At 39.6% G+C, this 26,929-nt stretch overlaps 2 protein-coding genes across 4 annotated transcripts in view; one reads left to right on the top strand and one right to left on the bottom strand.

The window, feature by feature from the left end:
- The window catches only part of chp (leucine rich repeat containing G protein-coupled receptor chaoptin), a 39,621-nt gene extending 24,229 nt beyond the window's left edge, over positions 1–15,392 (top strand). Inside the window, exons 6-10 of one of the 2 annotated variants that reach the window (XM_071588645.1) lie at positions 327–794; positions 1,474–1,599; positions 5,264–5,377; positions 12,083–12,321; positions 14,688–15,392. In XM_071588645.1, the coding sequence (XP_071444746.1) occupies positions 327–794; positions 1,474–1,599; positions 5,264–5,377; positions 12,083–12,321; positions 14,688–14,943 (1,203 nt within the window). In that variant the 3' untranslated portion in view covers positions 14,944–15,392. Of the gene's footprint in view, positions 1–290; positions 795–1,473; positions 1,600–5,263; positions 5,378–12,082; positions 12,322–14,687 lie in introns of both variants that reach the window. The other variant, XM_071588644.1, reaches the window with a different exon arrangement.
- Positions 15,393–15,401: 9 nt separating this feature from the next.
- The window catches only part of Gpdh1 (Glycerol-3-phosphate dehydrogenase 1), a 46,063-nt gene continuing 34,535 nt past the window's right edge, over positions 15,402–26,929 (bottom strand). For both annotated transcript variants that reach the window (XM_071588661.1, XM_071588662.1), the window contains one exon: positions 15,402–18,758. Coding sequence is in view for 1 of the 2 variants with exons in the window: in XM_071588662.1 (XP_071444763.1) it covers positions 18,749–18,758 (10 nt within the window). In the remaining variant the exon portion in view is untranslated. The remainder of the gene's footprint in view (positions 18,759–26,929) is intronic.

Below are 26,929 nucleotides of genomic sequence, written 5' to 3'. Positions count from 1 at the left end.
CACTTCTCCAATTTTTTCCTTAACCTTTCGTAACACGGGTCCGTGCCAACATGCAATTTCATGATCTCCTGAACTTATCAATAATACTTTTCGGACACCTATCCTAAAATACGGACTGTCGTGAAAGTGTATTGAAACGGGCCCCTGTAAACCCCTATAAAGGTGCACCATAGAGGTGATACCCACCCATTGGATTAGGTGTTAAACGAGTTGATTTTCGCGCTCGGCTGCCAGTAGAAGGCAGGCGCAAAGTTTCCCTTCGCGTGAGTCCCACGAAACCCTCAGCAAAGGGTACCGGGTGCGGGTGGGTCTTCGCTCTTCCGCAGTCGCTCACGTGGCTCGACATCTCGCACAACCGACTCTCCCGGCTGGAAGATTCGGCCTTCGCCCAACTGCCGCGACTCGAGTCGCTCTTCATTGGGGACAACCCCTCACTGGATCCGCGCTCGCGTACCTTCGAGGGACTCCAGGACAACCTGCTGGAGTTAAGTCTCGAGGGACTCGCGCTCTCCTCGACGCCGGATCTGCCGCTGCCTTCACTGCGCTACCTGGACCTGTCTCGCAACGCTATCACCATCATGCCAGCCGAGTCCACCGCCAACCTCACCTCACTGCGCCGCCTGGACGTCGGGGGCAACCGTTTGAGGACGCTGCCAGCCACCTACCACCTCCACAACCTCAGGTCGCTCCTGGTGATGGACAATCCTATTCCCGCTGTCACTGACATCGGCCTCACGGGTGCGGAGAGACTCGAGGAACTTGATGTCAGGCGTCTTCCTCTGAACTCATTCGAGGTACATATCCAAACCAATTGACGGCGATGACGGATAAATTTCCCAAGACACTTTAGTCATTGTGTATCGCGCTGCTAAACCGACACCTATTCGCACATTGACTGCCTTCGATGCACCCAAAAAATTTTCATTCCACATTATTTTTTCTGCATCCCATGTTTTTGTCTTGGTAACATGTTTTTATTGCAACTCTGACCTCTGCAAAATGCGCACAAGATATTCACCATACCATTATTATATCCTTTAAATGGTCATACTTGTATTTCCCGTCCGTCTACTGAATATATGATTACGGAAGAGGTTAGGTCATGAAGCTATGGTTACATATGGATGGAATAACCTGACGTTAAAAATATAAAAGCAAAAAATTATTCAATATGCAAAGCAGAATTCGAGAATACTAATTTTTTAAATTCATATACTTCTACAGAAAAAAATATCATATTTTATTGATGCTTATATGCTTCATATTTCCCAAATAAATGAATTATTAAAAGTATTCAAGTTCCTTCAATTCATATCCCAATATTACTTTATAAAACTTTTACTCAATGACTATGATAAGTTGAAAATATACTCCATCAGAATTTTTCAAATACTATAACTTACCACCTAGCAAAACTACGTAAAAACGCCACCGTATTCCATTTTATTTAAATTCAACGCCCCTCTTTTTTAGACTGGATGTTTGGGTAAAATGAGGAACCTGCACACAATTCGCATCAGTCCATACAGAGAAGTTCGAGACTTTAATATCTCAAGGCTGTTGCGCCAGAATCCTGGCCTTAGGACTTTACATGTTGAGGTAAGTAGGATTTTGTTCTTCAAATCATCTAATACTTGAAATGCGCAAAACTTCTTCCCTGACGGATAAATGATATTGGTATATATATATATATTTGTATATATATATGTATATATATATATGTATATATATGTGTGTATATATATATTTATATATATATATAACCACCTCAATTATCATTCCCAAGAACAATGTGATGGACAATAGAGATATTTTGAGTCCTGGCAACCACGGGGCTCGGCCCAATCGGCCGTGTGTCGTGCCCGGCAGCGGGGGAGGCAAGGCTTCCGCGGTCGTCATCCCACGAAACCCTTGCAAGGGAAAACCAGCAGCAGCAGGACAGAAGACACAGGAGAAGAAGACCAAATTAGTTAGAATAGGAACGTGGAATGTTAGGACAATGATGAGGACGGGGAAATTGGAGAATGTTAAGCGAGAGATGGAAAGGGGAAATATAGATATTTTAGGTCTAAGCGAGGTGAGATGGAAAGATAGCGGGGATTACTGGAGTGATAAGTATAGAATAATATACAGCGGTGGGGACGAGAGCCAACGAGGGGTTGCCATAGTATTAAATGAAGAGGTAGGAAGAAGCGTAGTCAACATAGAGCAGGTAACGGATAGAATACTACTAGTGGAGATAAAAGCAGAACCGACGAACTTAGTTATTATCCAGGTATACATGCCACCGAGCAACCATAAGGAAGAAGAGGTCGATAGGATATACGATCAGTTAGAGGACATGATTGCATGTGTTCCTGCAGGGAAATATTTGATAGTGATGGGGGATTGGAATGCGACAGTAGGCGAAGGAAGAGATGGTGATGAGGTGGGGGACTACGGTTTAGGCACGAGGAATGACCGCGGGGAGAAAGCAGTTGAGTTCTGCAGGAGACAGGGCTTAGTTATCACCAACACTTGGTTCAGACACCACAAAAGACGCAGGTATACATGGAAAATGCCAGGTGACTCGGGAAGATATCAGCTAGATTATATCCTGGTTAGACACAGGTTTAGGAACAGTGTGATAAATTCCCACAGCTTCCCGGGAGCGGATGCGGACTCAGACCACAATTTAGTTGTTATGAAATGTAGCGTACGTTTTAAAAAGATAAGGCAGGGGCGGCGAGTTAGAAAATGGAATGTAGAAGCATTAAATGGGTTGAAAAGAAAGGAATACAAACAGGCGGTAGAGAAAATCATGGAGGACGGTAAAGAGCTAAGTACTATTGAAGAAAAATGGGAATGTATCAAAAAAGGGTTGTCTAAAGCGGCAAAAGACACTATTGGAACCGTTAACGCTAAAAGGACTCGTAAACCATGGATCACGGATGAGATGATTACAAAAATGGATGAGCGGCGAAAATGGAAGAATATAAATACAGAATTAGGCAAAATGAAGTACAAAGAATTGAACAATAAATTGAGGCGGGCAACAAATAAAGCAAAGGAAGCATGGTGGAAGACGCAGTGCGAGGATATGGAAAGTCTGCAGAGGAAGGGGGAAATCGGTGCGCTTTACAGCATAGTTAAATCTTTATCGGGAAGTAAGAAAGGGAGATCAACGATAGCAGTTAGAGATAAGGCCGGTAAGGTAATAGTTGACGCAGGAAAGATCCAAGAGAGATGGAAGGAATATGTAGAAGAACTGTATAGTAAAGAGCTTAGACCAACAAAGTTAGACATTGAAAAGGAACATGATGTAGAGGAAGATAGCTTAGGTCCAGGCATACTAGACAATGAGATAGAAAGGGCATTAAGGGAGATGAAACTAAATAAGGCCGTGGGGGTAGATAACATTCCCGTGGAACTTTTGAAATGCTTGGGAAAATGTGGGAGGAAGAGGCTATATGGGCTGATCCGTAGTATTTATGAGGAGGGAATCTGGCCGGAAGACTTTGTGAGATCAGTTTTAGTTCCTATTCCGAAAAAGGTAAAGGCCACGTCATGTGAGGACTATAGGACAATTAGTTTGATATCCCACGCAGCTAAGGTTGTTCTCAGGATCATAAACAAAAGGATAGAGAGTAGGGCAAATGATTACTTGGGGGATGATCAGTTTGGGTTTAGGAAGGGGAGAGGTACGCGTGATGCCATTGCAGTAATGAGATTATTAATCGAGAGGAATATAGAACACAATCAGGAGGTATTTGCATGTTTCGTAGATTTCGAAAAAGCGTTTGATAGAGTAAATTGGGAAAAACTAATGAGTATATTGCAGAAAATAGGAATAGATTGGAGGGAAAGGAGGCTAATCCGCAACCTGTACATGTCTCAGACTGCTCAGGTGAGGGTGGGAAACGGGGAGTCAGGATGGGCAGTGTTAGGAAGGGGTGTAAGGCAGGGTTGCCCATTATCACCGTTGCTGTTCAACCTGTACTCAGAAGAAATGATCAAAGAGGCATGGGAAGAACTCGAGGTAGGAATGAAAGTGGGCGGGGAATTCGTAAAATCAGTTAGGTTTGCTGATGACCAAGCTTTAGTTTGTCAGTCAGCCAAGGGGCTGCAAGCATTGCTTAGTGAATTGGAAATTCAGTGCGACAGGTATGGGATGAGAATCAATATTAATAAAACAAAGGTTATGCGATTTTCTAGAAAGAAAAAGGCCAAGCTTAACATTAAAATAGGAGGGCAAAAGCTAGAGCAGGTAGAACAGTTTACGTATCTCGGTAGTGTTTTGGACCAACACGGTCAAAGTAGTAGGGACGTAAGGAGAAGAATTGCGCTAGGCAAAGAGGCTTTCACAAGGAGGAGGGAGTTGATGACAGGGACTTTGAGTAAGGATGTTAAGAAAAGACTCGTAAAAACTTTGATATGGAGCGTAGCTATGTACGGAGCGGAAACGTGGTCATTGAAGCAGGAGGATAGACGTAGATTGGAGGCTTTTGAAATGTGGGTGTGGAGAAGAATGGAGAAGGTGAAATGGACAGAGAAGAAAACAAATGAGGAAGTACTTGGTATGGTGGGCGAAGAGAGGGGTTTGTTGGGAGCAATCCTATGGAGGCAGGAAAAGTGGATGAAGCGGGTGTTGACCGGCAGTGGGATGTTGAAGACTGTGATAGAGGGTAGAATGTTGGGCAAAAGAGGAAAGGGAAGGAACAGGATAGGGTTGTTGGACGGGATGAAGGGAGGAAGGAAGTACTCAGAGATGAAGAGGGACCTGATATAGAGTAGGATGATTGATTTTGTGTTTTGTTAGGAGTAATAAAATATTTGTTTGGTAGTTGTGTCCGTCCAAAAACCTACCTTAACCGGTAGATTACTTAAAAAAAAATATATATATATATATATAAATGTAATATCATTTATCCGTCAGGGAAGAAGTTTTACGCTGTTTTACACTTGCTATCCGCTCCATTCCACATTCCCTAACATTCCTGTGTTTGTCTTTTATGTGTGTTCCAATACCTTTTCCTTTTATCTATATCTATGTGAATATGTATATATACCAATATTCAAAGCTCAACCCAAGCTATGTGATTTTTTGGGCACCAAATCTTCCTGAGAAACTATAACCGGCACAGGGGAAGGAACTGGCTCCCTATCCTGATGTGTGAATTTCACACGCTGTCGATCTTACGTATTTCACATTATAATTTGCAGTTATCGAGTAATTTTGTTTCATTTCTTATTCGTGAAAGTTTAATAAATGTTTTTTTTTCAGGTGCACGACGGAGACAGTCTGGGACGAGAGATGCAGGGGCCAATGCCTACCAAGCTGGAAAATATCACCCTAACAGGCAATGCCCTGAAAACACTCTCTCCGGAGATACTCGAAGCAAGTGTTATTTTAACCTCCTAGTTACCGCAATTACGAGTCGGTACTCTCTTTCAGGGCACAAAAATATATGGAAATTCAAGCGTAGTTAGATTAACGGTTTAGAAGCTTTTGTTGGTCAGAGGACTCTGGTCATAATTGGAGAACCACCCTTTTTGGGGCTCCGTAATTGGTTCATGAAACCTTGAAGAGAAGATTTGAAAAATCGAATATCATACGAATTTTCCCTTCACAGCATTTTATTAGGTTCATCATGCTTCCAGCGGAAAGGTTCGTATTCACTAGGAAAAACCGCTTACTGTTTGCTTTATTTAAAATTTTTATATCTCTCTATAAAATAATTATGAAGACCATCAATCAAACTATTACTGCAGTTTTCGGTGGATAAAACTATGCAAAATAATTCTGTCTTCATATAGGTCAAATAAAATCGATTGACACATTTTTAATGCTTCTCTTTTCGGCGTAATTAGATGTACGGTTTTTTCATTCAATTTCAGTCAATTCATTCATTTTTCATTCAATATTCATATTTTATCATAATAATATTCACAGCCTGGGGCTGTGCTCGCGAGAGAAGTGAACATTTTCCTGTCAGGTCACCCTTGCCATAAGGTCGATAGGTAGGAGCTAGACGAAAGGTAGTCCGCGCAGCGTCTGTTCCTCAGTGAGTCGACTGCAAAGGCGTCTGACCTCAGTAGGACAGTCATTAAATAATAGTGTTACGTTAAAAGCGCTATTTAGGAAGGCAACGTAAAACCACCTCATTTCTTTATCCCAAGACTGTTGGACTGCTAAGATGAGTACTGGAAACTCGGGACGCGTCCTGTCGTGTGTCATGCTCGGCAGCGGTAGAGGCAATGTTTTCGTGGTTGGCATTACGTCAAATTCTTGCAAAGCGGAGTCAAAGCAGAGAGGAAAAATACTCAAAAAAGAGCGAATGAATTTGAATAGAAACATGGAATTGTAGGAAGATGTTAAGGACAGGGAAATTAGAAAATGTCAAGCGGGAGTTGGAGAAAGGAAATATAGTTATTTAAGGAATGTGTGAAGTGAGATGGAAGGGTAGCGGGGAATTATAGACAGAGTTAAAGAGAAATATACAGCGGAGAGGAAGACAGCCAGTGAGGAATACCAGTATCATTGAACAAAAAAGTAGGTAGAAGCTTAGTAAACAGAGTCGATGAGTGATAGTTGGGGTAATAGTCGATTAAAAACCTTAGCCATTATTTAGTTCTACACAAAAAGTAATCATTGGAAGGAAGGAATAGAAAATTAATATGAACAATTAGAGGAACTAATTTCGGGCGGGGACAAGGAAACTATGGAAAACACACGAAATGATTAGGAAGATGTACGGAAAAAGATAATGGGAAGTAAACACAGAATTCGGTAGAGGGTAGTGAGGTGATAAATAATAAACCGAGTCGGGAAAATAATACAGCGAAAGAAGGGTGGTGGAATACGCATTGCACGGATACGGGAAGTTAACAGGGGAAAGATGAAATAGGTGCGCTGTACAGGAAAGTGAAAGCACTATCAGGAAGTAAGAAGGGTGCACATGATCAAAGACACGGCATGGAAAATTATTCGTCGACCGTAGAAATAGTCAAGAGAGACGGGAATAATGCAGAGAGGACCTATATGGTATATACAGGTCCAGGTCCTATACACTCGTACGTGTATTATATATATTAGTCCAGCAAGTTTAGATAGAAAGAGAATATGCCGTCGATGAATGTAGCTTAGTCCTAGAGATGATTGACAGTGATATAGAAAGGACGTTAGGGGGGAATTACATCAGATAAGATCGTTGATATAAACAACATTTCCACAAGACAGCTTATGGACCTAAGAATATTTGGAAGGAATAGTTTTGTGGGCTAATTTGTTAATGGAGATTTCTATGGGTATTAATGAGAGCGAAATTAGGCCGGAAGAGTTCGTCAGATCAGTATTAATTCCCTAACCAAAACAGGAAAAGGTGACCGCATGTGAGGATTATAGAGCGATAAGTCTGATTCGCACGCAGCTGAAGTGGTACTTGGGGTTATCAATAGGAGGATGGAGGGGAAGGCAAATGCTTACTTAGGGGATGATCAGTTTGGATTCAGGAGGAGGATAGGTATGGGCGATGCCACAGAAGTAATGAGGTAACTGATAGGAATATAAAGAACAGCCAAGATGTTTATCTTTGCCATAGATTCTGAGAAGGCGATCGACAAAGTGAATTGGGTAAAATAATCAATATATTACAGAAAATAAATAACACAGTTCCAGGCGTAAATGGTGGAATTCCTTAATGATGAAAGAAGATTCATTGCTTGTCCACATTGTTCTTAGTAGAAAAGCAAAGTTTCTTCTTTCATTATTACAAAAAATAGTTAGAGATTACAGGGATAGTCAACTTATCCATAACCTAAACATACTACAGACTGCTCACGAGCGTGTTAAGGATGGGGAGTCGGTATTGACTGTTAGGAAGGTGGTAATACAGAGGTCCCCATTATTACCCATGATTTTCAACGCATATGTGGAGGATGTGGTAAAAGAGCCGTGGTAAGAACTAGGTAGGAATGAAAGGCTTTGGGGAAATCATAAAAACTTTACGTTTTTACGGGTGATCAAGTTTTATTTAGCTAGCAAGCCAAAGGAATTCAATAATTGCTGAGCGCATTAGAAAATCAGTCAATAGGTAATACTTTAGAAAAAGAATCTTTCACAAGAAGGAGAGATTAATGACAGGAGCGTTTAGTAAGCATGTAAAGAAAGAATCTGACCTCCACGCTCCACATCAAAGTGAAAACTAAGTTATGAAGTGTGGTTTTGTACGGCGCGAAAATCTGGTCGTTCAAGCGAAGTGATAGGCGTACATTGGAGGCTTTTGAGGTATGGGCGTGGAGAAGATTTTCAAATGTAAAATGGACGGAAAGGAAAATAAACGCTGTAGTAAATATGGTGAGGGAGGAGAGAGAGGTGCTGGGAGCAATCCAAAAGAGGACAGGGAAGTTTGATGCAAAGAACTTTCATTGGTAACGGAATGTTGAAGACTGTGATTAAGGTAAACCGTTCGGCAAGCGAGATATGAGGAGGGAAAGATAAGACACACTGGACTTAATAAAGCAGGTAGAAAGTATGCGGAATCGAAGAATGGTTTCTTGCAGTATGGGTTATTGCAGACAGGTAGCATCAAGTTGGGTAAGGGTTAGAAATGTTGTGTTGTTCAGTTGGTGCCATACAAAACCTACCTAATTCGAAGACTACCAAATACCAAATCGTAATAAATGTGTCTGTCGAAATATTAACAATGAGCACAGACACCTACTATCTTTCTACTACATATTAATATCCATACATGCGCCGAAGCCTTGAACACAGATTTAACTTAAATGATTGTGATATCATAAATAATGGCTTGCAGTAGAGACATAGGATCAACATATGTTTGGAAAAGGAGATTTATAGGGAAAGGAGTTCAAAGTATTTTTAATAATGAGAAATGTGGGCTGATTTCAAAAGTATTAAAATAAAGTCAATCTATTTAATATATCTCCATCAAAAAGTTTACAAAAGATGTATGAACTGAAATTATTATATTATAAACTGAAGGTATTCAATAATTTCTCAGATGTTATTATTACAATAGTACTAGGAGGCCTATGACACGTCACTGCATCTTTAGGCTACTTTAAATCAACACTTCCGAAGTACACAACTATATTAATATCGATCGTAACACATGTAATATCATGATATGAATTTCTTTGATCAGATTCTTCAATTAAAAATTGAGTTGCTATATCAGAATTAACAATAGGTTATTTTTGACGAAATGTATAATTTTTTAATTTAAAAAAATTATTAAAATTATTGTATCTAACTTTCAGCGCTCCAAAATTAATCTCATGAAAAAAGCTAATGATTTTAATATATCTTGTTTCATAATCATATATTAAAATTTGATATGATATATTTATTGATATGCATAAACACGGCATCCGACTTTACTCAAGTACTATCCCTCTTCATTGTACGATAAAGCATGTGGAATGAGATTTTAACAAACATTGATAAAATAAATATAAATAGGCTTCTTCAGTCTGGCTAGAATTGAAATGATCGATATTTCTGTCGTCTTCTGACACGATTAAATATTCAGGCTGCTGAATATCGCACTGCGAGTAATATCTATAACAGCAATGTTACGTTTTTTAAGTGCGTCTCATAAATACTACCAGCTCGAAAGAAGTTAAATATGACTCATCAATTTTATGCAATTGGCATTACATAATGTTCATTCCCATTAGATTGATCGAATAAGAAATAAATAAAAATCTTATATTGTTTATATAATTTAATATTTGGCAGCATTTTGCATTAAAATTAATACTTAAAAAAATGAAATTCCTTCAGCATTGCGTTATTAGTAAATGCTGCCTAAGTGTAGTGTGGTAACCTGGTGGAGAGAGTATTCGGCTACGAGCATAGAGGAATATGTTTGAAGGCTTTAAACATCCTGACCCCACAAACGCTTGGGTAAACGCTGGTGGCGCAGAGAAGAGTGACGACCAACCATAATGAGTTGAATTTCACATGCCTGATGGCTTAAATCGCGGTAGGCTCTACTCTCACTTACCAAAGAATATCTTCTAGTTCTAACTGGGGAATATCGATGGTTCTATTTCAATAAAGAATTAAACATTTCAAAGTCATAATTATCATTGTTACAAGAAAAACATCAATGTGTTCAAAACTTTTGCGATTGTAGATACTCACTCGTACACTTAATTTCAATATCTCCACTGTAACCATTATCTTTTCCTTACGTTGCTTTGGTGACTTAACGCATGAACACACCGTGCGAATGATTTGTTTTGAGCGTGTTTTTATAATTGATATTTCCCCCCCGTCTTATAACTGTTAGTATAATTATTTTCAGAGATATTCAAATGTGAAGTCTCCTCAGAAAAAAAGTGGGAATCAGAGATGAAAAGGAAGACAGATGTTCACCTAGAAGATGAATATGAATGTTCACCTAGATTTAGTAATTACCGTTGACGTGCTGAAAGCAGGTGGACACCTAAGTGGTTGCGGGGTATAGAAGTAGGAAGCATATTAGGGAACCTTGGTACACTGAAACAGCAGATATCGTGCGCGGGGCGACCCCCAAGATACGCCGTGAACTAGGATTAACTGAAGCAGGAATACGCTTTTGCGGATTCTAATTACTCATTCTATGGATATACAACTGAAATAAAAGCATTATGCTGTAACATAATTATGGGAAGAATATTGGTAGTCCAGGAGCGTTGGACTACTAGCCTCTCTGGGCACCTGCAGCTATGTGATTTTTCGGGTACCACATTTTCCTGGGAAACCATAACTGGCACGGAAAGGATCTGGCCCCCCTACCCTGATGTGTGAATTTCACCCGCCGTCGGGCTTAGTACTGGGTGAACTCTACCATCACCTGTCAAACCGACCTTCGGGTTGATTGACGTGTTTATGGTTTTTTTTATTATTAAAAGCGTGCCACCAACAATTATACAATCTGGAACTTCTGTCTGTCGCTCAGGTAATACTCATGGACCCTTAAGATTACATAATATTTAAAAATAACAGCCCATCACTTAATCCTCTTTTTTCCTCTAATTTTTGTCGAAGAGTATGTGAGAGCAATGCATCAAAAACCCTTCATCCTACAAACTCTAGAACAACTTCTATAACATGCATGCCACTTTTTAAGTGAGTTGTTTAGTTAAACAAAGAAAACCAACAAGCAGCAAATAAAATATCATGATATAACTATCTGTGCACCAATGGTATAACTCCTGTTTATTTTATATTAACGATTTCTAAGATCAGGTATGTAGTCCTGGAAGGTTCAACCACCACTGGATTGCTCAAGTATGCACAATGTGCAAATTGCAATTACAATATGTCTCAAATTTTAAGTAGGCGGCAATAGAGAGACTAAAGAACTATAGTAGGGATAGAGATAGTAAATTGACTGCATAATTCATTACAAGATTTGACAAAAATGTTTCGATACAATTTACATGCATATGCACGTTAAGGCCGATTTCATATGAAAACTATTATTAATATTCCACAACACTCGATGGCTACCAATGTTTGCAAGACTTAATTGGTAAATCTAAGTGTAAGCCTTTCAGATTTCATAGGATCCTAACTTTTAAAGGTGAAAGATTTGAATTTTAAGTGAAAATTTGAGGGAGATTGGGCAAAGTACATATTACTAAGCAACACATTTAAAGCTATTATCCATACTTTAAAAGGTTTTTCGCAATTGTTTAGTCTATTGAAGAATCTACTAATGATTAAAAAAATTCAATACGCAAGTTTTCCTTATTAATGCTACTGCTTCTGGGTACACTGATAGACAGTAAAAAATGCTTCATGCAGAGTTTCGTCAAAGCCGTTTCGATTTACGTCTTTGACTTAGGAAATCCAAAAATTACTGTATAGTGTGTTGTATTTAGACGTCCCATTAGTTCGAGGAAATGTGTTCTATGGCAACCAATATAGCATCTTTAAATGCCTAATATCTGGTTGTATGTCACGCAAATGACTTTCACTGAAAAGTGCTATAAGAAGTAACAATGGCATCCAACTTTGCTGAGTAACTATTAAGGTTGAAGAGCTGAATGAAGTCCATCACTAATCCAACGGCTTCTCTTTCAGGGAATACGCGGACCTGTGCTACATCTTTCCGTTCACAACACCAGCATTGACAAACTGCCCACCTCCCTTTTCCGTAACATGGGACGAGTCCGAAATATAAGCCTGGACGTGAGGAACAACTCGAAACTCCGAAGCGTTGGCAACCCATCGAACGCGGAGTTCCCAGGTGTTCATAGGAAGACATTTTTGACATCACTCCGCATGTCTGGAAACCCATGGAACTGCGACTGTGAGCTTGGGTAAGTATAGTTATTAGGACTATCTACGCATCTTGCTAAAATTGCCTTTTTGGAGCTCGGAATATAATCTTGCACGACTGAAAATCATTACATAAAATCGTGACAAATCAAACGAACTGTATTCCCTGTCTCGAGCTTATTAAACATATTTTCTGTTTCAATTTGATGAAACATATTTGATGTTTCATCAGCTAAACCTTAAAATAGGAGGGCAAAAACTAGAGCAGGTAGAACAGTTTAAGTATCTCGGAAGTGTTTTGGACCAACACGGTCAAAGTACAGGGTCGCACCCAAAAGTGGTAGGACTGATTTTTTTACAAGAATTTTATTGACGATTTTCTTACACCGACTTAATAATTTTCAAAGTATGCTCCTTGAGCTGCTACGCACTTAGTATAACGTTGCTCCCATTCCCCGTACGCCCGCTGGAAATTTTCTTTGGGGATGCCGTTGATGACCCTCGTCGAAGCCTCTTGAACGGCCTTTATCGAGTCAAAACTTCGTCCCTTGAGCTGTCTTTTCATCAGGGGGAAGAAGAAGAAGTCCGGTGGCGCCAGATCGGGAGAATAGGGCGGGTGCGGCAACGTGGCAACGCCGTATTTTGCCAGGAGCTGTCTGACGACGAGCGCGCCATGGCACGGCGCGTTGTCATGATGAAGCACCCAGCAGTTTGCGATGGCCAAATCCTGTGAAATAATGCGTTGGACGTTGGATGCAGACAGACCCAACTGGTCTGCAATTTCTTCACTGGTTAAGCGTCGTTCTTTGTTCAGCAGTGTCCTCACTCTGTCAAAATTTGTGTCGGTTCTTGCCGTCGACGGCCGTCCGGAGCGATGGTCGTCTTCAACGAGCTCCCTACCCTCTTTAAACAACTTGTGCCACTCAAATACTGTGGAACGGCTTAATGCAGTGTCCCCATAAGCCTGCTTGATCATCGAGGGTCTCAGTTGCCGTCTTCCCGAGTGTCACACAAAACTTCACGGAATAACGTTGCTCTAAATTCAGATTCATTTTGTTTTTCGACGCGGACAAAAAACTTGCTTCACTAAAAACGGTGTCCTCACTCAACGACAATCCGCAGGCGACTGAGGTTGGTGTTGGCCTGTTGCTAAGAGCCCCCTCCACCTTACCCTGCCAGGCAGACCCCCCTCCACCGCTCCGTTCGCGCCAGAGAAAATAAGTCCTACCACTTTTGGGTGCAACCCTGTAGTTGGGACGTAAGGAGAAGGCTTGCGCGGGGATCGAGATGGTGCGGGGGCTAACGTACTGGCTTCCCACCCTGAGGGCGCGGGTTCAAATCCCGGCGGTGTTGAATATTTTTCAGAGGTATCTCGATCCCTACTTGAGGTGCTTTGTGGAGGGCACTTTGAGTGAGTACGCCGTCCGTCGGATGGGACGTTAAGCCGCGGACCCCTTGGCGCCTTTCGTAAAGAGTAGGCTAATGCCGACGCCGGGTTTCTCTCCACCCTTCATCCTTTCCTGTCCTTCCCCTATGGCGCAAATGACCTTAGCTGTCGGTCGCCTCCCCTCAAAACTACTACTACTAGGATTGCGCTAGGAAAAGAGGCTTTCACAAGGAGGAGGGAGTTGATGACAGGGACGTTGATAAGGATATTATGAAAAGCCTCGTAAAAACTTTGATATGGAGCATAGCTAGGTACGGCGCGGAACTTGGTCATTGAAGCAGGAGGATAGACGTAGACTGGAGGCTTTTGAAATGTGGGCTTAGAGAAGAATGGAGAAGGTGAAATGGACCGAGAAGAAAACAAACGAGGAAGTACTTGGTATGGTCGGCGAAGAGAGGGGTTTGTTGGGAGAAATCCTATGGAGGCAGGAAAAATGGATGAAGGGCGTATTGATCGGCAGCGGGATGTTGAAGACTGTAATAGAGGGGAGAATGTTAGGCAAATGAGGAAAGGGAAGGAACAGGATAGGGATGTTGGACGGGATGAAGGAAGTACACAGAGGTAAAGAGGAACTTGATGTTGAGTAGGTTGCTGGATTGGTATTGTTAGGAGTCACAAAATATTTATTTGGTAGTTGTGCCCATCCAAAAGCTTACCTTAACCGGTAGATTACCTTATAATTATAATAATATAAATAATTTGAGGATCTACACGACCTAGGAGGACTTTTTGGTCCTGGCTAAATGGTCCTCCTGTGTCTAACAAGAGTACTGATTGCATGAAATGCAAGCAGTACTCTTAAAAAATATAAGTCTATTACGCCCAAATTTAGTCCAAAAAAGGCATTGGCAATTGTGTCCGCTTCTACTGGCGGACTTGTAAAATAATGGAGACTTAATGAAGACTGTTCGTTCTGCTTCCGAGCTCCGCTACAATAGACTTAATTCCTTTTGTTTCTAGGTGGGTGGAGACGTGGGAGAGAAAGAAACGACTTTACCTGTGCGAGGAGGAAGAAAGATATCCCGATCGAGAGTGCAGGGGGGCACCGGATGACCTCCGGGAGACCAAGTGCGACAGCAAAGCGAACGCCTCGATCATCGAAGTGTTCAAGACTGACCTGGAGTGCGGGTGGTCGTCCGCCGTGACCGCCTCTGCGCATCCCCTTCTGCTGGCTCTCTTGCTCTTCCTCCTTCCCGCATTCCGCCAAACCATTTAACCGGACGCCATTCTCTGCCCGCCCCCTTTCGTCTTTCGAGCCCGTCACGACCAACTCAACGTCCTCCATTCCATTGAAAATAAAATCTGCTGTTCCCTTCAGGCGAGTCTTGAATTACAGTCGAAAGGGGTGAGAAAACAGTTACCGACATAGGTTTTTCTGTTTCCGTGAATGTTGAATGACGCTCGCCTCCCTCCTCCAGCGAAATGGGATGAACTTAAAAATTTTTAAGGAGAGACGCTGCCGTGCGGAAAGCAACACTCGCCTTTGGAATCCTAACGGAGATCTTTGGTTTTCGCTTAAAGGGAAGCGTCTCCAATTATCGTGCTTGTGTCCCAAGCTGTCCAATACTGCTGTAAAACTGTTTTCTCTTGAATAAATCACAGTTGACCTGTAGTGTAGAAAGAATCGAAATACACCATGTAATATCTATTAAAGAATGAGATTTATTAGTTGGATTTTTTTGAGATCGTATACAAGTATAGTTTAATATTTTGATAATTCAGAGCCCTGTTTTAAAAAGTTTCCTTTAATTGCTGATTTCAGAGGTTTTTATTACATAAAATACAGATATTTATGTAAACATGTCTTTTATTGTGTTCAGGTACTCCTGTTACAATGTTTCATTAACGGATGGTAAAAAAGATCACCAATTAGTACTCAATGCATTTCACCCAGACAACTTATTCTGTATGATCTTTTTTAACAAAAATGTAATTGAAAGTTATTTATTAATCAATGTTTGCCGATGATGCTTATGGCCATATGTGAGTCATAAATATAACTTTTGCTGGCATTATTATTTCATTTATAGCAATCTATCTATTCCTTAATCATATGTGGATTTAATGCTACCCCTACTTTCAGAAATTAAATCAACTATGCCCAATGACAAATATAAAAAGTTAAATTTCTGTTATATGCATAAGACAGAAATATGGTACGAACAAAAAAAACAAAATATCTGTTAATGCATTCTGTAAAAAGTCATACCAAAGACAAAAAACAAAGAGTGAACCCTTTTCAACGCCGCGATAATTAAATTCATTAACGACACCTTTTTTCAATCGAGTAATGTTTAATTTTCTGTTTTGTATACTTTTTTCAAAGTATGATGACATAAATATGTACCACTGCATATTTTCATTTCACACAAAACAGCATAATCCTCCATTTTCCTCCATTGATAAGACTGAGGAAACGGAGACCACTTTCTGAGTTACAAAAGGTCAGTATGATTTCCAACGGTTATCTCGGCTGAGTGAAATTGGAGGTAAAAATAGGTAATGAGGTATACAACATTTCGATACATGTAGGTTCCACTCTATACATCTCACACCATTTTTCAAATTCCAAAGCAGTGAGAGAGCTAAGGAGATCTGTTTTCTCAAACCACCTCGGAAAGTTTGAATGGTTGACAAAAATGCTGTCCAATATGAACAGCACTGAGAAAAAAGGTTGATGCCACTCCATGAGACGTAGTAGGATTACAAAACATAATTCGTCAAATATGCCGGGGGAGAGATGCCGCCAGCCAGGACTAGACGGGCGAGCTGAAAAGGAACTGGAGACACAACTATGTTCGAGCCACCAGTTTTAAAAGGGGATGAAAGGATATGTCTAAACTCTATTTTCTCGTCATTTTAAGCAATCTGCAATGCCTATCTCAATTTCGTTAAATGAGCACATTTAAGAACCTCCACGGTCTCCTTAAGGTGCCCAATTGAGCATTCATAAAATCATTGCTTCTAGTATTGCGCGATACACTCAACATCTCTTTTGTTCTTTAATTCTTGGTACATTAAATAAAATACACATTAATTCGTTGTCACGATCAAGGTCAGATTTATACATGCACGGTGGCCCTGAGCTAAAACATGTAGGAGGCCCTTCCTACTACAACAAATCGTAATAATAACTTCAATTCTGTTCGATAAGCATCTCAATATTATACGTTTATGTGATATATATACATACACACACACATATATATATATGTAATTGTGCGTATATATATATATATATATATATATATATATATATATATATATATATATATACACACACATACATATATATGTGTGTACGTGTACGTATGCATATTGGTATAACTCTTTGACGGTAGAGACGGCGAAGAAAGGTAAATGTTAACAAAAAGGTTCTTTGAGGGACCCTTGTCAGCGAAATAGATGTATATTCTTACTATTTATCATTTATGTATTTTTCTTCACCGCTTGTAACCTCTGAATATATTCTTTTAGCTTGGTTTGTATTCATTTAATATCATACTCGAATGATTACTTGAGCTTCTGAATGAATTCAACCATAAATCACAGACTGTATTTGAACACTTTTTACATTATTATGAAGATGATTTTAACAACATTTCAAGGAGTAGAATTTATGATTTGATTAAGATCGTGGATTTCAAATAAATTAATGCATTATCAAATTATCCCAGCAGCCCATACAGACAATGCTTAGTCACACAAAACTTAAAAGTATTTAAATGAAGATGAGATAAATAGAGGATCTAATTACCTCAATCTCTTAAATATCGATAACTCTTTCTCTTACTGAAATAAAGAAAATGGTTTAATGACGTGACAACTGGACAAAATATCCGTCTATTCCTGACCCTTCTACGCCCTGATGACCCATGGGAGTAATAAGGGTGGGATTATGCTAGCAATACTAATTCAATTCAATATCTAAACGAATTTGAAAACGAAAGAAGAAAATTTTATACTGAAAAAGAAATGCTAATTGTATAAAATACTATTATGTTATTTTACATGGGTTATGCATACTGTACATGCAAAAAACAGTACTTGAGGGAATAGTTTATCAATATTGAAATAATATTATGATAATTAATGTAACTCTGAACATATAACGCCAACTTTAAGCCCTGTTAGCGTATTTACATCGTCATTACGTTATTCAATGTACATTAGAGGCCACAACATGTTTTCACAAAGATACAAATATAAGCTTTAATGCCGAGGTAATTATGTCGTTACAAAAATGCTACCGTGACAGTTGTCTAGATAACATTACCTACGCAAAACACACCACACAAAACTCACTCGGGTGTTGAAAAAATCAAAGGACCCTCCTAAGTTGGATATTGAATGGGAAAAAAGACACTTTGAAAAATACTTGAAGGTTAACATCGACCGTAAAAGTCAGCAACATGAATAGCCACTCTTCCGGATGTCTGAATTATTCAAGAGAGCATGATATATGCTCGTCTTTGGAGACACTTATCATTTTAAACAGTGTACACTGATTTCACAACGAGGACCAATACAGATCAAGCATTACGTACCTCAACACGCAAGGATAGCAGATACTGGGGCAAGAGTAAACATATTCACCCTAAGATGTCACGTCTATCTACTATTCACAGGCCAACAAGAACATAAAACATAATGATTTAAGCGCGCACAAATTTACTCAAACAAGGAAAGTGTAAGGATCTCATTAGGCTTTTAAAAAATCCAGTTCAATCCAAAAGATCGGCAATAACTCCAAACAATGAAAATGATAAATAACCCACTACATACTTTTATTAATGACCCAACTTTCCCTATTAACATCTTACTAGTGAGCTACACTCATTCATTCACCCAATAAGTATTTACATATTTAAAAATATACAGAACGAGTAGCTCGGGAGAAGGGGGAGAGTATCGACTAAGTGATTTGACTCCTATCCTGCTGAAAATTGATCCTTTCGAGTAGTCTCCTTGCAGGGGCTGGCAGATGATGGTCACCGGCCTTCCTTCTTCCTTCAATCCATCTACTTCACCCTGAAAATGTAATTAAAAGCGTAAAACTTTGAAGAAATCACAGCAAAAGCAACTCTTGAAACCAAGAATGGTCGGTAGAGTCACTATTTCATTCTGATGGCTGAAAATATTATGCGAATAAAACCATACGAGCTCGTGTGTAGCGTAGTTCTGCACGGCGCGGAAATATGGTCACTGAAGCAGTTTGATAGGCTTTGGAAAATGGAGACTTTTGAAATGCAGGTGTGGAGAAGGATGGAAAAAGTGAAGTGGACAGAAAGGGAAACAAACGAGGAAGTGCTACGTGTAGGTATGATGGGAAAGGAGAGGAGATTGTTGGAAGAAAACCTAAAGAAGGCAGGAAAGATGGATGCAAAGAATTTTGATCGGCAATGGGATCTTGAAGACTGTGATACATGGGAGAATGTTGGGCAAGCAATGAAAGTAGGGATGTCGAATGGAAAGAAGGGAGGAAGGAAATATACGGAGTTGAAGAGAGGCTTATTGTAGTGTAGGATGTTGGGTTGCGTTTGTTAAGGAGAGACATGGGAATTGTCGCTGTACCGTTTAGTAGCTTGTGTCCATCCAAAAACTGTCTTGACCAGTAGATTACTGATAATAAATAACAAATACTTATGAAAGAACACAAGAGTGCGGAAAAATTAGTGAGTGGAAAGAGTGCGAAGGTTAAAATCTTGAAATCTACAGGTATATCTCACGCAAAGTTGTCTCCGTAATGTGTACAGCTCAGAAAACACCTCTAAAATCCACCGACGTCTCCGGGATATCAACTGCTCTTCCAGCCATAGGTTTAAATCATAAGGATGCTTGGATGCTAAAAGAAGGTTTTATTACAGAATTCCTGTTGTTTCTCTTTCGTCTATATTTTCAGTTCATCGGTCCCGTCCCACCCTATTGTTAATTTCAATTATTCATGCGAGCGTTATTATGACCTCAATTATAAATCGCTCACACTTATCAGATTCTTGTTGGCTAGTTCGAGCACAGAAGAACGTTTAAGACATTTCCAGACCCCATATTCTTCCCAGTTTCTCGTCCAACTACGCTGACGTTTTAGCATTAAAACGCGGGGAGCGATTGATCTCATTTTCCGACCGTTCTCGGAGAAATTCTGGCATATCTCCGAGAGGCCTGATTACTATGGAATGAGCTTTTCACCAAAGTTTTCCGAAATATTTGCTTGCTGTACGAGAAAGATGAAAAATTCATGAAATCTTTTGCGACTTCAACATCAAGCGGCATTTCCGGTTATATTTAGCGTTCTTAATGCCGCGGTGTGAGATATTAATCCAAAACTAAAGCGGTCTCAAATGTCCAGCGCATATATTATTACTATTAACCATGATTTTTTCAGTTCAAATCATAGCCGAATTTTTACCCTAACTGATAAATAACCATAAAAATTCATGTTCAATCGATTGTAACAATTTCATCATCCCGTAGTACCTTTGAGCGTTTCGGCCGTCCGCCAAGTTCGGGTAAGATACGATGATGATTAAACATGACCGGAAATAAATGTTTCGCATGGATATATGCTAAACGCGCGATAATCTATCAAAAGGAATGGTAATAATAAAAACGATGAAGAGATGCAACTAAATTATTTGTTTACCTTGATTTGTATCGTAATGTATTTTGTTAATGCATGTAAATCATTCAAAATGAAAGAAACCTCACCCGGGTCATCAGTACTAATTAGTTTGGGGAGGTTAGTTAAAGACAGTTGATAACGCAATACTGTGAATATATATCTAATACAGACAGTACTATCTTATTTTCAATAAGTCTGTACTAATTTTCTCTCTGAAAATCCACATTTCTACTCTTTCATTTAATTTATGTTTTATTAAATAGTGTATCTTAACGCCGAAAACGTACGTATCTAGCTATAGGCAACCCTGTCTTTATTGCGAGTCACATTGGCAATGTGGAATCCATCAAAATCTACATAGAGGTATAATAAATACGGAAGACTTATAAAAGGACACCATTTGACTTTTTTCCATTGACTTCTATCCCTTCGACTGCCCCGAACACATTGCTTTACGTCATGGAGAGCGTTCACCGGGTTCCAGACGGCACGGATATACGAGTAGAGATTAGCAGCGGAATAAGTGAGTTCATTCGAAGAATTAGCAGTCGTGGAAAATAAGAGGCAGTGCCCACAGAGGAGACACATAAGAAATATCTGACAAAGACACTAATCAAATTGCAGAAGGGGAATAAAAATTACAGCGTGGAGATAAACAAGATTAAAACTAATGGTCTTTAGTTGAAGTAGTGAAGTTAGTGTCTAAGAAAGATTAGGGAAATTCACACTGGAGCAAAAGAAAGTTTTACTATAAACACAGCCGGGTTACTAGTTGGAAGAAGCAGGAGGGATATAGCCAGCACATGGAACTAGATTTTCTAGACTAGAATAGAGAATGGCGAAGAAAGCTTTCTGTGAGAAGAAGGAACTACTAACGAAAAACAACACTAGCGTAGGTATATGGAAGCTTTCATTCGTTAAAAGGGGTGGGGAGTCTAATTCACTACGAATGTGAGACATGGACGATGGGAGCGAGAGAGAAAAGAAAATTGGAAATAATGGAAATGTGGTGCTAGAGAAGAATGCTGAAAATAAAATGGATGGAAAAGGGTAACAAGTGAAGAGGTACGTCGAATATTGGATGAAGAAGTAGGAACTTAAAATAGGAGGACAGTAAGTTTGAAGATGTCCGGAGGCATGATAGTTTACTGAATATCATAATTTAATGAAAAGTGGAGGGGAAGAAAACTGAGGACGCATGAGCTAGAGGGAATGAGGAGCTATGAGGGAATGAAGAGATTAGCTGGAAATAGGATAACTTGGAAATTTGCTACTTTTACGACAAACCTATCGTCGGCCTATGAATATGATAAGAAACGCGCTACGATGAGTGCAAGCTCCTTTAATTTTACATCAAACGAACATAATTCCATAGATTAAGAAAATTATTCATTTTAGTTTATGCTAATACCTCATTCACATTATCGTCGCATTGAATCTCAATTTAACACCAACGGGATATCAACTCCCTTTAGATTATATAAGGAAATGCTTTTCTTAGGCACCAATTGCTACATACATTTCCTTTTTACACAAACATTAAAATAATTTACTTCTTAAATAATCACTGAAAAACCATGCCAAGAGGCGGTTCCAAAGATTTTTCCTTCTAATATGAGCAGAAATAATAAGCTGTCTAACTTTCAGTTCAAAGAAATGCGGGAAATGTCGAGTCAGTTACCGTAACACACCCGCTGACGTGCACATAGAAATGTGAGCATTTCAGAGTAAAAATCACTTGTCTTGCCCGGGATGAATTCTAGGTGCCTTTTTCTATTGAATTTATGGGAGCACTAATTTTAATGCCCTAGATGTATGGTTTAAGGGGTCTTTGGTCGTAAATTATAGTCATCCTGAAAAAGTTATGATTAAATACCTTGCTGGATTACTGACTAATAGTGACAATTATAACAATTGGGACATTTCAGGCCAATTTAGAAGCATATCTTCCTGTATCAGTGCCAACTCATTGGGATAAGGTCAGATGCTAGTGAAAGAAATGCCAGATTGTAATGGATCATAATCACGGGCGCAAATACGCTAATAAAAGTCTGTGGCTACCCTTTTTTTGGGATACTTACAATTTGATAAATTATGAATGAACTCTTTTAATTGAAATTCTTTAGGCCTGAACACTTATTGTTTACTTCAAATTTTATTCATTTCAATTAAAGCTTTACAGATTAGATTATTAAAGGTTCATTGTGCAACCCGGCCTGAGGCCTTCATCTCGGAGACTCAACTAAGATATAGAACGAATAAACCTTCCAAATATTTTATCACGACAATAGAATTTTCATTTCGATTCGCCCCTCCGAGAATTCCATAATAGTTTTAGCTACAGTAAAATATTGTTCGATTGCTCTCTCAATGTTATCGGCGAACAACAATTGAATCGTGATATTAAGGAATTGTTTTCCATTACATGTAAATAAATTATCGATGCTAAATATGTGGCAAAAACTTTTGCTTGAAGATTTTTAGTTTGATCATTTGATCAGCATACACAGCAGTATATAAAAATAAGAGGAATAGAAGCGATGTTGCTGTGGTTCTATAGAAAAATGACAAATCAAATTGTACAATTAGAGCGACTAATGAAGAACGCCTTCAAGTAGTGGAAGAAAAAAGTGTAAAGAAGACGCTGGTAAGAAGAAGACAGAAACTAATCGGGTATTTCCTGATGCACTACAGATTACATAAGACCATAATGGAGGGACCCACGCAAAGAAGTTTCGGAGGTAGGTCAAGGATGAGCTAACAGAAGCAAGGAGTCGATGCAGGAGCTAGGCAGGTAACAGAATAAATGCCAGAATAAACGCTCGAGTTTTTAAATGAAGTATAAAAATTGAAAATAAACGTTTTTTTCTTTCTCTAAAACTTCGAATACCTCAATTTTCAGTTTACCCTCCTAACATCGAGCAATACGTGTAAAAGTACGAGTATATATTAAAAACCAAATCAAGCATTTAAAGATTTGAATTGATGTAATTTTGGGTGTTCCTTCAATGTAGTCAAAAGTGTTCTGGCTACGTGATCTAAAGCAGTAAGCAGTGTCATGCAATAAACAAACAATTTACGTTCCACACATCATGTATTGGCCCCGACCGCGGCTTTAAAGGTAATAATACCCTTGATATACTAGTATAGTACGTCGTTGTTGACACCACGATCGAAACCAAAACATGATAAGTTGAACATAACTAATTGTATGACTTTATTGCATTATAAAACTATTCCACAAATATATACTCTCAAGACATGGAATGATATAATTAAGGAAAGTGTGGAAGTCCGATTGTGCTCGTGGAGTACCATCTATTTAAAACTTCACTTGCCTCATTCATGTATCAATCTAGCGGAGAGATCGGCAACGAAGCGTGAAAGTGGGTGTAATGCAAACATTTCTTAACGAACCAAACTTCTTATAATCTCATCATAACCCCATAATACTAATGATAATTGATGGTTTTGATGCTAGGAAAGAGTTAAATTAGCTACGCTTTCTCTATGGAGAGCACGATGGACATTTGGCCTGATTCGGAGAGTCACGGGACAATATTTTACAATGGCGAGAACTAACTCATTTAGTGATAGTGATTACGTCATTTATCACCAGCAGTTCAGCTCTTTTTGAAAATATTTTATTGATGCATATCCGCGTTTAAAATATCGTTTATTTATACGTTACCGAATCCACCTAGGGATAATTTTTATTATTACCGAGCCAAAAGTGCACCACGTATTTCCATGAGCGAAACCGTTACTCAGAACATCTGAAACGGGGTATATCCGAACCCATTAATTGTCCCATTCGAATCACTGATGCCATACCATTCAAGACTAATAAATACATTTTATGTTTAAATAATATAATTATTCTGAGGACATAATTATTCAAGTTAATAATACCTGTACAAGGTGTGATCAAAGAAAGACCGGATTGATTTTATTTTGCACAGACCGTTCAACGGATCGAAACGAGACACAGTGCGTCTCTCTAGCGACACATCTGGCGACTAAAACGAGAGGTGTTGCGTTTGTTTACCTCGAGTCCTTACGCAGCAGCAGCGGTGCGTGTCTTAACCTGTTCGTCGCCGCGTGCAACGGCAGCAATGAAGGAGCTAGAGGAACAGCGTGTGCGCGTGAAATTTTGTTTCAAACTAGGCAAAAGTGCTACGGAGACATTTGGAATGATTCAGCTAGCTTTAGTTAATGAAGCTATGAGTCTAAGTTGAGTGGTATAGTCGTTTTAAATCGGGTAGAACATCGACAGATGAAGATTCGAGAACGGGGCGGCACTTCCACTTAGACAGATCCCAACCATACCAAATTGGTGAACGATTTGGTGCGAGTAAATCGCCGTTAAACTGTTGGGGAGATAGCCGAGGAGGTGAAAATTAGTTTTGGATCCTGTCAGACAATTTTGACAGGCATTTTGGGCATAACGCGCGCCTCATCGAAATTCGTCCCGCGGGTGCTGACTGGTGAACAGAGACAAAAACGTGTGGACATTTGTCAGGAACTCCTGGATCGAACCAATGCCGACCCAGAGTTTCTTAAAACCATCGTAACCGGTGACGAAACCTGGGTTTACAGTTATGATGCTGAGACAAAGGCCCAGTCTTCTCAGTGGAAAGGTCCTCATTCTCCGCGACCAAAGAAATCTCGCATGTCCTGGTCCAATGTGAAGGTCATGCTGGTGTGTTTCTTCGATTGGTAAGGGCTGATTCATTACGAATACGTCCCTCAAGGTCAAACCGTCAACAAAGATTACTAATTAAAGGTTATGAAGGGACTGATGGTCGCAGTGAGCCGAAAGAGGCCGGACATGTGGAGAAACAATGCATGGCGTTTCCACCACGATAATACGCCGGCTCACACGGCGCTGATTGTGCAAGAGTTTTTCGCTGGAAACGAAACTTCCATGATCCCGCAACCACCCTACTCTCCAGACGTGGCTCCATCACACTTTTTTTTGTTTCCAAAGTTGAAATCAAACTTGAAAGGGCGCCTATTCAACTCTATTGCGGACATTAAAACTAATTATACGGCGGACCTGAAGAGGCTCCCTAAGGCGGCTTACCAGGCAGGGTTCGAGAGCTGCAAGAAACGTTGGCAAAGGTGTGTCGTCAGCCAAGGCATGTACTTAGAGGGCGACAAGTTTGATTAAGCTGTATCCGTCGAAATAAACAAGTTATAAAACCACTCCTGTATTTTTGATCACACCTTGTAATTTAACGTACTCCAAGACTCTCTGTTAAAAACCGTAACCGCGATCATTATTTTTTCACCGCGGGAAATTTCAAGTTTACCAAAACGGAGGAACATTAATCATAACATACTGTCTAACGAGTAACAATTCGATGACAAACGTGAGTCAGGTTGCTACCGAATTTAATAAGCAAATACCTCTTTAAGACTGAATATGATGGTTCAAGTGCGGGAAGTTTCAACGAAGATTTCTTCGTGTTGGTCAGGAGGTTACGAGGAAGATATTGACGTACCAACACCATAAACAATAGTCAGTGTACGTGAAAGCCAAAGGATTTTTAGGATTCGAGAATCCCCAGTTGGCAAATGTAAGCTTGTGCTCTAATAATCAGTGATCATAAATTTAAAAAAGTGATATATCCTGGCATACTACAACGATCTTTTGTTTCATTTTTGCATTTTCTTGAAGATTTACTTTTACCACATCATGTTTTTTCACCACGAATATTAATGTCGCCATGCTATTCGTACACGTATATTTATATTGCGATTCTACGACAGGTAGGCCAGGTGTAGTATTCGCTAAATGAAATCGTACGAAATATTAAAAAAGCAAATCGTATTTTCATCCTCTAAGTCTCAATTCATAGTGGTATTCAAAGTCATGAACTTCATCCAAGGATTTAGCAAAGATTTGCAATAGCCTTACAATATCGCCCAGGGGAATACGACCTACAAATCAATAGTTTAATTTTTACTGAAACTGTCGAGGGAAATTCTTTGAAAAAATATACAGCAAAAAACCTATTAATTTCGCCATTATTTCTCAATTCATCTAGTTCTTAGAAATGTATGGCGAATGAACGTGGAATAGCAGGTGAAGTAAATTAGAGGAATAGATAGCTTCAAATATGAGTATTCTCGCAAAAGTAATTTGACTTTTAAAAACTCCAACCAAATTTTATCCGCAAATCGCGTTGAATCAAATTGCTTCAAACATACTACTTGTAATAGGGATATCGATTTATGGACTTATATACCACCTTACGATACCTATAGCTGAATCTGAAATAATTTCGCCAAGGGTGAAAATAAAAACCAGTAATGTACTCCATGAAACCAAATAGCACATGACACTGGAATAACATTATGCATTTATTTCAGTTGATGTCGGGGATCGAGATGGTGCGGGGGCTCACGTACTGGCTTCCCACCCTGAGGGCGCGGGTTCAAATCCCGGCGGTGTTGAATATTTTTCAGAGGTATCTCGATCCCTACTTGAGGTGCTTTGTGGAGGGCACTTTGGGTGAGTACGCCGTCCGTCGGATGGGACGTTAAGCCGCGGACCCCTTGGCGCCTTTCGTAA

Source organism: Hetaerina americana, unplaced genomic scaffold (genome assembly GCF_022747635.1).
Source record: "Hetaerina americana unplaced genomic scaffold, ioHetAmer1.1.p SCAF_3, whole genome shotgun sequence".
Taxonomy (NCBI): domain Eukaryota; kingdom Metazoa; phylum Arthropoda; class Insecta; order Odonata; family Calopterygidae; genus Hetaerina; species Hetaerina americana.
This window is presented reverse-complemented; position numbering and strand designations above follow the sequence as displayed.